The 14,907-nt window shown below is 34.4% G+C and overlaps 1 protein-coding gene across 4 annotated transcripts; it reads right to left on the bottom strand.

Annotated features, from left to right (window-relative positions):
- Positions 1-3: 3 nt before the first annotated feature.
- Amun (protein amun) lies at positions 4-6,875 on the bottom strand. Of its 4 annotated transcripts, none has more exons than XM_073075981.1 (6): positions 6,571-6,875; positions 3,714-3,810; positions 2,732-3,043; positions 1,600-1,798; positions 1,130-1,271; positions 4-654 (listed from the first exon to the last, which is right to left on the bottom strand). In XM_073075981.1, exons 2-6 carry the CDS (start codon positions 3,756-3,758, stop codon positions 555-557), a joined length of 798 nt encoding a protein of 265 aa, XP_072932082.1. In that variant the 5' UTR covers positions 3,759-3,810; positions 6,571-6,875; the 3' UTR covers positions 4-554. The 4 variants fall into 4 exon arrangements, with proteins under 4 accessions (XP_072932082.1, XP_072932083.1, XP_072932080.1 ...); XM_073075982.1 differs by lacking the exon at positions 6,571-6,875 and adding an exon at positions 6,295-6,477; XM_073075979.1 differs by lacking the exon at positions 6,571-6,875 and adding an exon at positions 6,112-6,461.
- Positions 6,876-14,907: the final 8,032 nt, after the last annotated feature.

Raw genomic sequence — 14,907 nt, 5'->3', positions numbered from 1 at the left:
ACATTATAAAATTAATATCTTATATTTGTTCAATAAAAACTACATTGTGGGCCCGTGTCCCGGCGCCCGGGTAACACGACCTTTGTATTATCTTGTTGCATATAAACTTTAAACTCTGCGGGCAGACTGTGTCATAAGGCAATGGTGAGTGACGGCAACGTCCGTCTGGTTCCTGGTCCGGCTGACCCCTCGCCGCCAACGTACTCGACTCGTTACAATTATTGGAATGTCACGCGGGATGCGACGTTCAAACGTTAAAATTATTACAAACGAAACTAACACTAGGCCCTAACGCGAGCCGCTCCCGAACACACACGCGAATATTGTACAATCTCATACTCGAGGAGCGCCCGGTGAGTCCATGGAAACGCATCCAAAATTAATTAATTAATTAATTATCAATTACCCTATAAAACTTACAAAATCGACCGGTACTCTTAAAACTTAAGGCTAAGTTAAAATTAAACGGAATTGAAAAATAAATTACCTAGGTACAATATTTTAGTCTAGAAAGCTATTTATAGGCGCACGAGGGATGGTGGGTAGTGCGCGTGTCAGTGGGTGGCTTCCCGCAGCTTCTTGGCCACGGGCACGGGCGCGTCGCACGAGTCGCCCAGTGAGCTCTCTTCTGCTGAACTTGCTTCTTCTAATTGTCTGTTACGCAACAATAAAATATTATTTTATTAAATAAGCACTACACACTCATAATTTGCATAAGACATTAAAATTCATTGCAATTGCTATAGACATATTAAAAAAACTAGATTTTCTTCTATTAGGTTCTGCTCAATCAGAAATGTAATCCAGATCTCTGCATTAAGCTAAGCAATAGGGGAATTTTAAGTAATACATATCCTAATAAATAAATTCTAGATTATGTGTCAGGAAACTAAAATTGGCTATATCACCAATAAGTCCAATGAAAAGTAACTACCCTAAACATTAACAAAATAACATTTTTAAAGATGTTTAATAATGGTTAATTTGGCTCAAAATCATTATTTTCTGAGTAAAACGAAGTTATAGCAAAGGGCATCGGAGTTTCTCCACCTCTGCTACATAGATAAGTCCTATATACCAACTTGTAATAAAATTCGTACAAATAAACAAAACTCCTTTAAAAACATACCGTTTGGCGCGCGGCGTACTGAAGGCGGAGTCTGAGTTGTCGGAGGGGGAGGCGGGTGTGGCGGGCGACGCGGCTTTCGCGTCCATTGAGTCTTCCGTGCACGACGTCGTTGTGTCTTCGTTCACTGAGTCCACGAGTTTGCCTATAATTATAACACTTAGCTTAAAATACTACCTAATAGAATTATTTCTACTAGCTATACTTCATTTGGCATGTTTGGTAAAATAGATAAACGTGTTTTAGAGAGGGACGGAAATGTGCGTCGATATGTCACAGATTTTTTTGTAACCAGCGCCATCTAGTTTAAGAATTAAATGAGTTGGTTTTAGTATATAAATATTTGAGATAATTGTTTAAGAGGTGTCTGTGGTTCAATAAATAAACGAATTTCTGGACACTATCAGGCTACACAATCAGTTTTTATTTTTGTAACCCACTAAATCATCTTAATCAATTCTTAGATCACTTACCATTGCCATTTGTAGAAGGTGGTTCAAGATTGCTTTCGTCACTAGGTGGCAGTGGTGAACCGCCGTTCGTTGGAGTGACCGTCAAGTTGTTGGGTTCCTTGCCTAGTAATTCTGGCTGCAAGTCCGAAACTATATTATGTGTCCATACTGCGAGTTCTACCATGTGCGGTGACCACTTTTTGCCGCAGCCGTTTTGTTCCTGTGACAAAATACAATTTATAAATTAATTTGCTTTTCTTGCAACAGTTTAATGGTTGTCTGGAAAAGATCTCTATTTTAATCATAAGTCCGCCAATTGTACCTAAGGTTATCTTTAATTTGAATTTGTTACTTTTAGTTTGGTGTACAATAAAGAGTTTCCTACTGTATTGCATATGCACACACTGATTTAACAACATATATCGAAATATGGATGAACGGGAGCATTCATCCATATTTCGATAATTGCTAATTTAGTCATTCGTGCAACTTACATCTAGATTTAGGTTTTATTTATCTACACCACAATGAAGGTGTCATACACAGGCGGTGGCGGACAAAATAATATTTTTCTCCACCTTTAAGTGGTACAAGAGGATACTTAGCTCAGCCCTGTGTTCAAGGCTTGACGCTATTGTATTGTTCCATGCCTATGGAATTATGACTTCAAACAATAGAACAAAAATATCCACGTGCTAATACTGTTTATAATATTTATGTTACGGTCATTTGAGGTTTAGCCATGCTGGTTTGCTGGAAATGACGATAACATGATTGAAATTTTCATACAGATTATTTCTTTTTACAAATAAAATATCTTTGAATAAAGGTACTATATCAATTCAGTACTATTTATTACCTATGTAACATAAAATTTAAGGGAAAATACAGGGTGAATTTTTTAACACAAGTGAATCCCTGTTGGCTAATATTATATATCTAAGGAGAAGTCAAATGAATATGTTAAACACTGGTTCTCAGTGTTTTTTAATGAAATAAATAAGATTTTGCTATTTTATGATAGGTTTTAAATATAGCAAGTGAAAATATAAGTATTTTTGGATAATCTATGTCCATGGGCTGTAGTGGCAAATAAATACTCAAAACAATTACTAGGATTGCAAAAGTCAATCGTTTAAAGATCTAAACTTACCTTATTTAACCTATCACAGACATTTTTAATATGGGTTACAAAATTGAGGTATTCCTTGGCAGTGTAGTCGCTACCCTCCATTTCGGGGATAGCTTGTAAGCACTCGTCGGCCATGAAGGGTGCTATGTCGGGGCTGGCCGCTGCGAGTAGGGCCGATGCTGTCGCCGTGCCTACGCCCTTCAAATTACTCAGTGCAGTCATTGCTGATTCAATGTTAGGCAGTTTTCTGAAGGCTTTCTTTGTCTCTTGCATAACTGCTCTGGGCGTGTTCACTTTTATGAGGTACGATAACTGTGGATAGAACTTTCCTCTCTGCAACGAAAATAAACATTAAATTATGTATTAAGAAGAAAATAATGTAATGTTTCCAAAAATGAATTTCCAGATAGTAATATCTCGAAACAAATAAACTTTTAATGTTTTTATATTCAGTTTTAAAATATTGATGTTATAAACGATAAATTATATTTATAGTCTCTTTAAATTATATCTTTGATCTTGTTAATGGATAAACATAAACAATACTAGTTTTTGCACATCAATGGTGAGATAAAAGGAACAAGTTTGCAGAGTTGGTATATAAAATTCCTTTAAATTGAAGTAACAAATGAGCATTACCAACACCATATAGAATAGATAGAACATCTGAAGTCTATCACAGAAACCTTACAGCCAGTACTACGAGTACACCTATTTTTACCACAGTACCACCACCTAGCATTTTTATGCAGGACTATTTTGAACTTCTCTAATCATGTTACATGCCGAATAAAAGTTTTAAAATGGTACTAATCTACTACTAAACAACTAGCTAAAGAGAAATCTGAGAGTTATTTAAGCTTATTCTTCAGGGAGTTATTTAAACTAACTTTTGTTAAAACCAGTTATATTTCAAATTATTTATGGACATAATAGACAACAATGACCATGAAATGTTAAATGGAATGTCTGGCTCCTTGTTTTGGCCATTATATGAACTTACTGCTTGTTTCCATTTCATAAGCTGAACCAACTCTTCGTGTATCATATGCGCATCTTTACCCCGCGATTTGATCTTCTTCGGCAGTTCATTTTGATACCTGAAATGATGATAAAAAACCATTGTTTATACTGATAACAAATAAACAATAAGTAATATGACACTTAGTTATCTTAACATTACAAATATCAGATTAATTGATAATTAGGAATTATAATCTCAATCATAAAAACAAATATTGCTTTGTCACAATTTAGTTCATAAATTGGTTTTATTTTGAATATAATTATGGCATTTTATCATTAATGATTCTTCGTTATTCTGAATAAGACTAAACACTTAAAGAATGTTTCATCTTCTACAATACTGCCTCAGCATGATGGTTTTAGCTTTGTTTAAAATACATAGGATTGTGTACATCATATAGGTTTTTTGATATACATAATATTGAATGCACATAACAGTCATAACAGTAGATCAAGTCTATACATCACATTAGTGGTCTCAAAACATGTTTATAAGGACGAACTTTTTGTTTTCACTCTACGTGTGAAACTGAAGGTGAATGACTGTAATTTATTGCAGTAATTGTCTATCAATGTTATTAACACCTAATTGTGTTACCTACATTTGTGAATAGAATATTACTTAATGGAAACAGCTCAGGATTTTGGGAATGCCTATCTCCTATAGACTATTAATTTTCTACTACCAAATGTCTGTCTCCAAATATGACCATTATCTTTCAGTAAAAAAGATCATATTTATATTGTTAACAAAATTTATGAAACACATATATGGATTATAACTGAGTCTCAATAATATATTTATTAATCCATGACCCATGAGGACTGTTAAAATGGGAATAGTTTAAATTAAATTAGCTTCACTACATCTTTAAGACCTGAATGCAATATAGGTGGAATTATTTATTACATTATCCACTGAAGTGTACATAGAATATAATAGGAATTGTATTTTAAATTATTTCATTCCACATACATCTATTTGGAATCAATATGTTTGTATTGTGTATTGTATTCATAGAACAGTGGCATAGTTGTCTCTGTGACCGATATTTGTTGAACTCAACCCAAACAACTACCTATATTAGATTTTCTGAGTTACATACATTTTCAAAAGATATGAGCTCTAATTTCGTACTATCAATAAATGTTTTAATGTAATTTCTAAATTTCATCATAATTAGCAATGTTGTGCTACCTCTTAGAATTTAGATGGTATAAGAATGAAGTTCATCTGCTGATTGCATAAATATATTAAATAAACTACTATACCTCCTCATAGTAAAATTAAGAAATAAAATCAAATTAAAAGTGGAAATATATTCATTTAGACTTAAAATTTCTTGTGTAACTTGACACAGCACTATTTGAATTTTTAAATTTGTATAAGTATACCAAATTGAATCCAATGTAAGCATAATGTAATAGCTTGGTAATTAATAGAAAAGTACTATTATTTATTTTCATTTGAAGGTAGTAATAAATATTGATAATTTAAATTAAATGAATATTTATTTTTATATAGCACAGTAATTACTTTTTAGGATTCATTAATTTAGCTCTCCCCAGTTTAAAGTTTTCGCGCCTAACTCTTCGCATTAATAGCCCAAAATGTACTTGACCTTGAATAAAAAATTGTTCGAAATACCGTAAAATATGTACAGAAAAAGATACTCCATCATTTTTTTAAATAAAGATTTGTTTTAAAGTAATATTACATGTACAACAAACCAAGAAATCGACAAACTAAAAAGTAGGTGGACGTACAAAGTGGATGACTCACTGTACCTACATAATTAAATTTTTAAATGAAAATATTCTAGAATTTAAGACCACGAGTGCGCATCACAATGCTGGAGCATTGTTAATTATGGCCAGTAATTAAAAGAAGGCAAAATAATAACGAAACATTATTACAAAGCCAAATGGCAAGTCACCATTTTGAGCGGATGTAAGTTGAATTCAACAAAGCATTGTTTTATCTACAAGCCACGAGTTACTGGATATACAATAATAATTATTTCGTCTCGCCTACCCTGTTGTTTATTCAGGGATTGCAATGAATTTGCCATGTAAGACTCATAAAAGTGTAACTAAAACTTAACGCATTCCGACGATGATACATAAGGACAGCCACCATTTTATAACGCCTAAGCGCGACGATATTTTCCCCCACACTGACTTCAGGAAAAACGATAGTGTCAATTTGACATCGATCCCACGTGACGCAGTGATTTTAATGAGCCGTCCGCGGACTAGAGATGCAGTCCGCGAGGGAGGTAGCTATCAAATCAGTTTGCACGGATACACACACAATACAAGTTCATTGACACGCCACGGCCGCATTTTCTCCTCTGAAAGACGTTCGCACTTACCAATTGTCCAATTTTATGAGTTCCTCGGGTTTCTTTGTTTTCAATTCAGCTTTTAGTTTAATCGCTTGTGGGTATAACTTCAATACACTGTCAAATTGTTTTGCATCTGCCTCCAGAAAGAAAGTAGACGTGTCTTTCGCGGTAGCCATTGTGAACGTTCTAAATGTACAACACTCTGCGTACCTATTTAGTTAGCTATAGCGCCGAACTCGACGCGGCGGCAGCACCTGGCCAACTGGGCGCCCTCTCCCCACTCGCCGCCATCTTGTGGACTGAACCTCGTTATGACGTTCAATATTATTACTACGAGTAATTATGTTGTTTTCTATGTGTTTTGAGCTTAAATATCGTTATTTTTGATATAATATGCCTTATTATTGTAGATAAAAGCTATATTGACGTTATTTTAATGTCAAACAAGAAGTTATGTCAGTCGTTCTAAATAAAAAACATACTCACTCAGTATAGCAAGGTTATATCGGGCGCATTTCGTGTCGTGGCGTCGTACATTTGTCTGGCCTCCACGGGGAATATGGGGACAGGGAGAAATGGATTCCATGATATTAAACCTCACAATTACACTTAAATAATTATATCACTGTTGAAATATGGCACAATAAAACACAAAGTTCACGTTATGTTAGTCACGTCGACCTCGGCGCACTATCAATTTCCTTAACGTGACGCAACACACGACACCGTTCTACCAAAACGACTTTGGTAAACACGCATATTTTCCGTTGCATTGCAGTACACACTGAGCTCGGAGTAGTCATGAAGTAGTAACTAGCGGTGTAGGTACATAAGGCATTTAGGTAGTACGACGTACATATCACCGGGGTGGAACGTCACCACACCAATCGGCTTTGTTGTTTTGATAGATCGCCATGTGCACTGCTCCCTCTTTAATTTTCGATTTCCGAGTGTAACCATTTAGACTAGAAACGGTTTCGCTAATGACACAAAGTCCATTCATTATATCTCCTTATAGCTTTTATTATGTGATAAAATAGCTTATCTTAGTGTTACTTTTATTAGGATATCGTTTTCATATTTCAACATATTGCCTTACAATCTCTTATATTAGTCTCACGTAACTAGAATTTACCAATATAATCCTCCGATTTGTAACCAACTATAATAAAAAGATATTACACAAAACGGATTCGAACGTGGGACTTCCCTCAAGGCATTTGCTATAAACAATACGTCAGAAGATAGATGCATATGTATAACTACGGAATTAATAAACGTGTCATATAATTATTACATTCACAGCTATAAATCATTACATCTAATATTTACAATAATGTAAGATTTATAATTATTATGAAATATCTAAAAGTACAAAAAATGTTACAATACAATATGCTTTAGTTAGAACCAAAAGATGTAAAATATATTTATATAATCAAATTTCATTACATCAAAAATTGTTTATAAATCTTCAAAATTGTATTGTAGGTACTCTAACATTTTTCTTAATTTTTATATTCTACTACAAATCATTATTTTATTTCAAAGCCATTATTCATTATCGCATATTTACAGACCGTAAAATAATTATATCAATTCTTTCAAACATGAACAAAATAAAAAGAACATAAAATAGAAAACGTCCGTAAAAAGTTATCTCTATAGAAAATAATTATTATTATATTTGTGACGGGGATACTGGGGACAAAAAGAATTTAGAAAAATTAAGTATGAATAGTAATGAATTTAGGAAAATGAGTATAAATTCAATAAAATAATATTTGTATTTTTTATTTATAATAATTGCATTGTTTTTGTTATAAATGGATTATAAATTAAGTATGAGAATCACCTTTCTCGACCTATTTAAAACAATCGTGACTATGTATGCAGATTCGCGGCTGAACACACATTCAGATAATGTTTGCTCATTTCTATTATAGGTAGATACATATATTTTTACAATATGGAACATCGACTTACGTTCTTACGAGCTGATTTTAGTTTCTTGAGTAAGGTCAGTTTATCGGGGTCGTACGTAATCACTATGTAGGTTAGATACTGTGTGTTTCTGTCATGGAACCTGCAATGGGATAGTCTGGGACGCTGGCCATTACGTTTTATCTGCACGTAACCAAATTGATAAAATAAACATAGCTCCTATGATACTTAAGAATACGAATTCGTCTATATTCTTGCCTATCGAAGACAATAATCTGTTAAATTGTTTATTTGAGTAAATGTCATTTAATTCCCCCATATTATAATCGTAACTATCAGAATTAGTCTCGTAGGTACTTACTATAGCATATTTAATATTTTCATCGTGCCTATTAAATTTAATGCGTTTTAGAATCTATTTACCACTATTCCTTATATTATTCTCTTTATATTCCTGTATTTTTTCTTTATCAGTGGTTTAGAATATCACTGGAGATGTTTAAAGTTGGAACAATCATGTTTTTATGCGAAAGTTGAGCACAACCTCTTTAGCGTCCGTGATATGCAAAAATAAATATTAAATTAGATTACATCAGGCAGTCGCAATAAAGAGTTATAATCATCAACACGTGTTTCATTATTTTATTATATAGGTTGCATACTACACCATCTTTAAAATGATACATACATTTCAATTTTCAATAGTCTGAATAAGTTTGTCGTATATCTAGTTCTTTTGTAAATCGTGTTACAATTCAATTCATGATGAACAGCCAGCCAGCCTCATCTGCCTTACATCTCATCTCTCATCCCTGCACACTGAAATTAGTTGATGCGAATTAAGGATGAGGTCCCTTAATGCCGTAAAGTGACTAACAACGTCGAAAGCAGTGTCAATGTTATCATTACTTAGAAAACCCGCCGATATCCTGGCTCAGTTACCTACTATAAACTATCCTATTATAACTGTTGAGTCGTACTTGTGTACTTTTTCGACTGCCGTTCGTTCTGAAGCACATCCAAGAACCGTCTGACGCAATGTTAGTTATTAACTTAACCCGATATTTTCTATATTTTCGTGCGTCACAGCTGTGAGCACTTCCCACACACATACTATGTTAGTCTCTCTAAGTATCTAAATCATCTACTAGTATGTATGTGTATGATTTGCCTTTCAAATGCTCGGTGGCCAAGAAAAAAAGCAATTCGAAACTTGCCAAATTGCTATACAGCCTTTGCCAAACAAATTTAGCGCAGCACACTGTAATCATTTAAGACTTTTTTTAATTAAAGGATATTATTATTTAGGTAGGTAGTTTCGCCTTTTATTAAAAGCTTTTCTATTTGAATTATTATGATGAGTAGAAATCAGTTTGAAAACAATTTGTTCATCTTGTAACACATTTGAGCCTTATTCCACATTTAAGGGCGACTACAATATTATTTATATTTATAGGCAACAGCATTATTAATTATGTTCAGCGCATTGATATAGGTACTAATAATTAGGTTAAATATATAATTATTCAGCGTAATTAAATAACAATAGGCAATTGTTTTACCAAGACGTTTTCGTACGAACGGTTTTCGTATTTTGAGCAACAAAACTCAATATTTTCAAACTATAGTATTTTCATATGAGGTTTCTCTTCTATGTAAAAAAATGTATTCTATGTACAATTAAAAACGCAAGTAGTTTATACGCAAAGAAAGGTAAATTTAAAAAACAAAACAGTATCTTAATAAGTTTAACTTATATTTCACAGACTTCGAACGGGTAAATTTATGCCGCATTCTCCCCAATGAAATATCATTGGGCAAACCTCAAAACCGGCATAACTTAATTGAAACTTTCAGCGAAAGAATTTTATAAACGAAGTCTTAACTGACTATAGTCCCAAACGTAAGGAGTTATAGTATACTTTTGAATATCAAACTTTACAATGACGAAGCAAGTGAATGTTCACACGTCCGATTTGGCCATTTCCAGGATACTTTTATGACGTCATTACACAACTGTTAGTAGTCGGGCTACCTTTGTAGCCTTTAATTTAATGGTTGTTCGAGGTAAAGCAACAAACAGTACTTATAAAAGACATTATAATACGATGGTATAAGGCCTCATTACTCCATTGATTACCTACTTATTTTTATTACTTCATTTTAACGAACGAACCATCTGGACGACCATATAAACATGCTGTATAACAATTGAATTTCAAAAGTAACGGTTAATAAAGTAACTTATTATTCTACGACGAAGTAACGACAAGGCGGTGCCATAGCATGGGTACTTCATCATAATGCTTCTCTGCCCGCATTCAGTTTTACGATTGACTGTGAACAAAATGGATCCACAGACTATAGTTTAGGGTGCGAAAATAACAGGGGATATAAAAAGCGTCCCAAAAGAAGTAAAGTGACGCGATATTTTGTGCACTCGCCGCATAACTAGTATGTAAACAATACTATCGCTGATAAATTTGCAGAACAAAAAATCGCAATAAATTTTTACACAATTGACGAGCGCTAATCTTTGTCTTTTTTATTCGTTCACAAATTATGATATTGTTCATTAATTATGTCAACGACTTGGTCCTATCTTTTTCATTAATTTTAACTTCCAAAAACCAAATTATATTATTTGCAGCAGTTGATTTGGCATTAAAATATAAGCTCGCTCTGACCTCGCTTCTAGTCGGTAGTGAGTGAAGTGCCTTAGGATGGGTTTGGCAGGATGTGGCGTTACAAAAAGTACGAAGGGACGAAACGCTCGCGTTGCGCCGAGCGAGGGTTCGACGTTGAAGTTTAATTTTTTATGCTAATGTTGGGATTCGTTTCGTAGCGTGTTGTGTTGTGTGCAACAAAATTAAAAGGGTGGTGTGCGCACGAATTCACTCTCGGTTCTCTATAATAATTAAATGTTTCGTGTTTTTTTTTTCAAGAAAATTAATCACATCCGATTGCAGGAGTAAAAAAAAGGAACTTGCAGACAACCTGATAGTAACTTAACTGCGGCCCATGGACATCTGTGATCAACTTCGTATAGATAGATTCCACCTGAAACCGGGATTGGCGCTCCTGTGGAAGTCGCCTGGTAATATAAGTAAGCCGGCATCACATCCTTCCACTGAGACACAAAAACTGCTTAACGCTAGAAAGTAGACATAGGTGTAGGAGCTGTAACGGTGGTATTTCCCCGGTTGAGTCATGTGGCTCTACCACCTTTCAATAATTACTTTAAAACTTAAACGATAGGGTTATGCGCTCAACTTATTAATTGCGCTACAAGTAAGTAGTACTACTAATGACTTATCGACGTTTAAAAATAATTCCTTAACGACAGTAGGTAAATACACGTTTTTAAATTATATCTGGAGTTTTACGGCCTTTTTCAACCAGAGAGAAAATTCGTACGGAGTAGAGTAAAGTAAGGTTAGCCGTATACGTTTTATTTATTATGATAGATACGTATAGTTCCAGAAAATCGACGATAAAATAACAATAATAAACAAAAACATTCATGTAGGTATCTAGTCAATTCACGTTTCACTAAATATGGGGAAATGGCAGTTCTTACGGTAAGTTAAATACAATAGGCCTTGGTGTCTCTACCTTTACAAAAACAACAGTTATAAGTATCCTACAACTTTTCAAAGTACAAAAATAATAAGAAACATGAAAGATTTTAGCGCTCATGCGATGTGAGCGTGGTATCACGAGTTTGCTAAATGATTTTCCTTGTATTGCTCACGGAACCCTAAAATGTATGCAGACTACCCGCTGAGAGGCCAAATGCTGTGCGCTGCGTGCCGTACAGACCGTACTTAAACTCGGTTTGCTACTAATGTGGTGCCTGGTTGGGCCCGTCTACTATTTTAAATTAAAATAAGTAATATTATTTACATTTTTCCTTTTAGGTAGATGAACTTATACGTAAACACTTTATATTTTCTTAATATTTCCTACTTTTTACCTCTTGTGAAAGGCAGGTGCTTTGGCAGCATGGTAGCCAAACATGGTTTAGTGACGGACTTAAGTAGACACGTAGCTGGTAGGTGTTTACTCGTAAGTACCTAAATAAAAAAATACAGAATTAAACATCTGCCGGACATAAGTGACTCTATAAAGCCACATGAACATGTACGCGTACTTAGCTACATAAAGCGTGTTTTCGCCGACCATCCTGTCACTAGTTTCGCCACACACGCCAAAAATGCTTCAAGCTACGATTTATCAGCTTCTAAGAATGAATCGCCTTATTAATATTCTTGAGTAAGAAAACATCGCAGTCGGAATTAAGATTGTTTCTCTTTTTTGCTCCAAGGTCAGTGAGTTGACTCGTTATTATCACAACGTGTCGGTTACAACAAATGCGATACTACCAAGAATCGAGATATTTTTGTTCCACGCACAACTAACGCCATCTAGTTACATGTACACGTACTTTGCAAAGGGCATAACTTGACCGTGGATCGTGCGTTTGCGCGTAAAGTTATCGCCAATATGTGGGACGTTAGCGATAATTTTTAATATTTTTACGTCGCATGTTACAGCTTTATGTTTTAAAAACTCAAGCTAATAATTGATTGATTCAAGCCTAGGTAAGTATATTTGTTAAATTATTGTCATCCAGATTTGAAACTGTCCAAGTAGTCCTACTATAACGTTCACTTTATCTTATCAAGTGCGTATGAGTCAGTCGTGTAAGCAACTGCCAATATTGACTTCAAAGTTCAATACGGATTGGTCTTTGAAGTGAAAATTCAACTTTTATTTTGGATCAATATTTTGTCAATATTTGAGTCGAACGGTAAGAGATAGGAGTTTCGTCCCATTTGGCGAGATCAGTCACGGATGCTTCGCTTCCCCTAAGGTCTAAGACGTAACGGTCTTTTAACGTATGTTAAAATTGTCGTCCCCTTAAAGGTTTAAAATATCACTTTCCTTTAAACGGATACGTTTTCTTCAGTTTGTCATTAATCATTACTTCACAGAATTTGATCCTTATAAACGATACTATCCTGTGGTGCAATAATACATTGACACTTGAAAAATTCACCCTGTATAATTCTCGAATCTCCCTTAACAATGGCGAGAAAAGAAAACATCTTGAAACAAACAAACCCTGTTGTTTTTTGCCGACAATTTATTCCGGACACCCTTAGCACAAGATGAAAAAAATATCATCGTATGATGCATAATTAATTTTAGTTAATTAATATACATTTCAGAAAACCTATTTATTTTTAAACATTAAATTTGCAATAGGGTAACGTTTGATCGTATTCTCGCTTAATGAAAACCGGTGATTATGGTTAGCCTTAGATGAGTAAAAATATCAAAGAGGGCGGCTTTAATGCTAGAGACTAGCATAATAAAGAAGTTCCACGCGAGGATTTAAGTACCCTTAAAGCAAATGAAAATTAACTTCTAAGTTGTCGTTTCTTGTTAACAGATCCTAATCTTTATTTCATGGTACTTTTATCAGTGATATACCAAGCAGGTAAATAAACGTGCCTAGATTTAACGTGCAGACAGCCCGACAGGGGATTTTCTGTAATTTACATAACCGCTTCCAATTAGGAATTTTGTAGTTGTCAGCCGTTGTATGTAATCCAATCTAGCATAATAAAGCAAGAAAAATAACAGCTAGAGAAATAACGTTCTCAAATGGTTGAAAAAATGTATCCTGCAAATAAGAGAGCTAATATGATTGATTGCATAATTGTAACGTTTTAAATGTTTGATAATAGTTGGGGAGCCCAAGGGGAATTTCGGGAGTATCTCTAGCGCGTCATACTAAGATATGGGAGATACCTTACACCCTGTAGAGTATCCTAAACCATAACTGAACTTTCTATGTCGGGGGGTATGCACAGTCAAAAAAATCGATCACTGGACATGCTCGAGCGCGGTCAATTTTCTTTTTAATATAAAGGAAATAATGCTAGAAAACGAAAAAAAAAATGTATGAGAATGTATGACATTCTCATACATTTTTTTTTTCAAAATGTCAAAATAAGAAAACACCCAGCTAAATCGAAAAATATCATATAAACTTTTCTACATTTTAATGTCTAATCTACACAATCGTAAGGTCCGAATGATGCTCGAGTTTCTACACATTTAGCATCATGGGGTAAGTAATAAGTTTCTGTGTTTATTCTTGTCAATCAAAAGCCAAAACCACACCACACGAAATATAATATCGTTTGAAATGTGGGAGAAACATTATGTTCCACAGGGGATAGACCATTGCTGAGTTTCTAGCATGAAGCAGTTTTTTTTCATTTCAGTGGAAGGCCGTGAATACCGACATTGCCGGCTGATAATATGAAGTTACCTTTACCCTTACCATGAGTTTTTACGTTTTGACAAATATGACTGTTTTGGTATTTGTTTACGTATTGGCCTATACAATTTCCAAGTTCCGACGCAATCCGCTAGGGGCGCTGATTGGGCCCTTACCATGACTTTTTACGTTTTGACAACAAACGTAAAAAGTCATGGTAAGGGTACTTTTTAGTTTTAAGGAGCGGCAACGCGCCTGTGGACCTGTTCTCTGATGCTGTACCTGAGGTAGAGTTCCTGTACAATCACTGCGTAGCAACATATTGACCTACCTATTTATCTAAAGTTATTACTTGTTTTTATTATAATATTATTATTATTAGTTGTTATCCTAGACCTATTTACGTATTATATCTCTATTTCTAAGTACTATATGTAGTTTACTTTGAAAGACAGGAAAATAAATCCAAACCAATGGATCACAGCAGAGGATCGGAGTTCGCGGCGATGTTTGATTTATTGTTATTGGTTTTGCAAGTAATGGTGCGGATTGCGGTTTTCATTTCATAGATTTTAAGCGTTGCC

This window comes from Epargyreus clarus, unplaced genomic scaffold, assembly GCF_041222505.1.
Source record: "Epargyreus clarus isolate Ecla_fem2 unplaced genomic scaffold, WU_Ecla_fem_2.2 ptg000008l, whole genome shotgun sequence".
Taxonomy (NCBI): Eukaryota; Metazoa; Arthropoda; class Insecta; order Lepidoptera; family Hesperiidae; genus Epargyreus; species Epargyreus clarus.
This window is presented reverse-complemented; position numbering and strand designations above follow the sequence as displayed.

Bases quoted from the DNA above. Each gene is read 5' to 3' on its own strand.
- Amun (XM_073075979.1), bottom strand. From the start codon at position 6,260: ATGGCTACCGCGAAAGACACGTCTACTTTCTTTCTGGAGGCAGATGCA. The intron at 1,272-1,599 runs GTAAGTGATCTA...TTATAATTATAG, and splicing joins ACCTTCTACAAATGGCAATG to GCAAACTCGTGGACTCAGTG. The intron at 655-1,129 runs GTATGTTTTTAA...GTTGCGTAACAG, and splicing joins AGTACGCCGCGCGCCAAACG to ACAATTAGAAGAAGCAAGTT.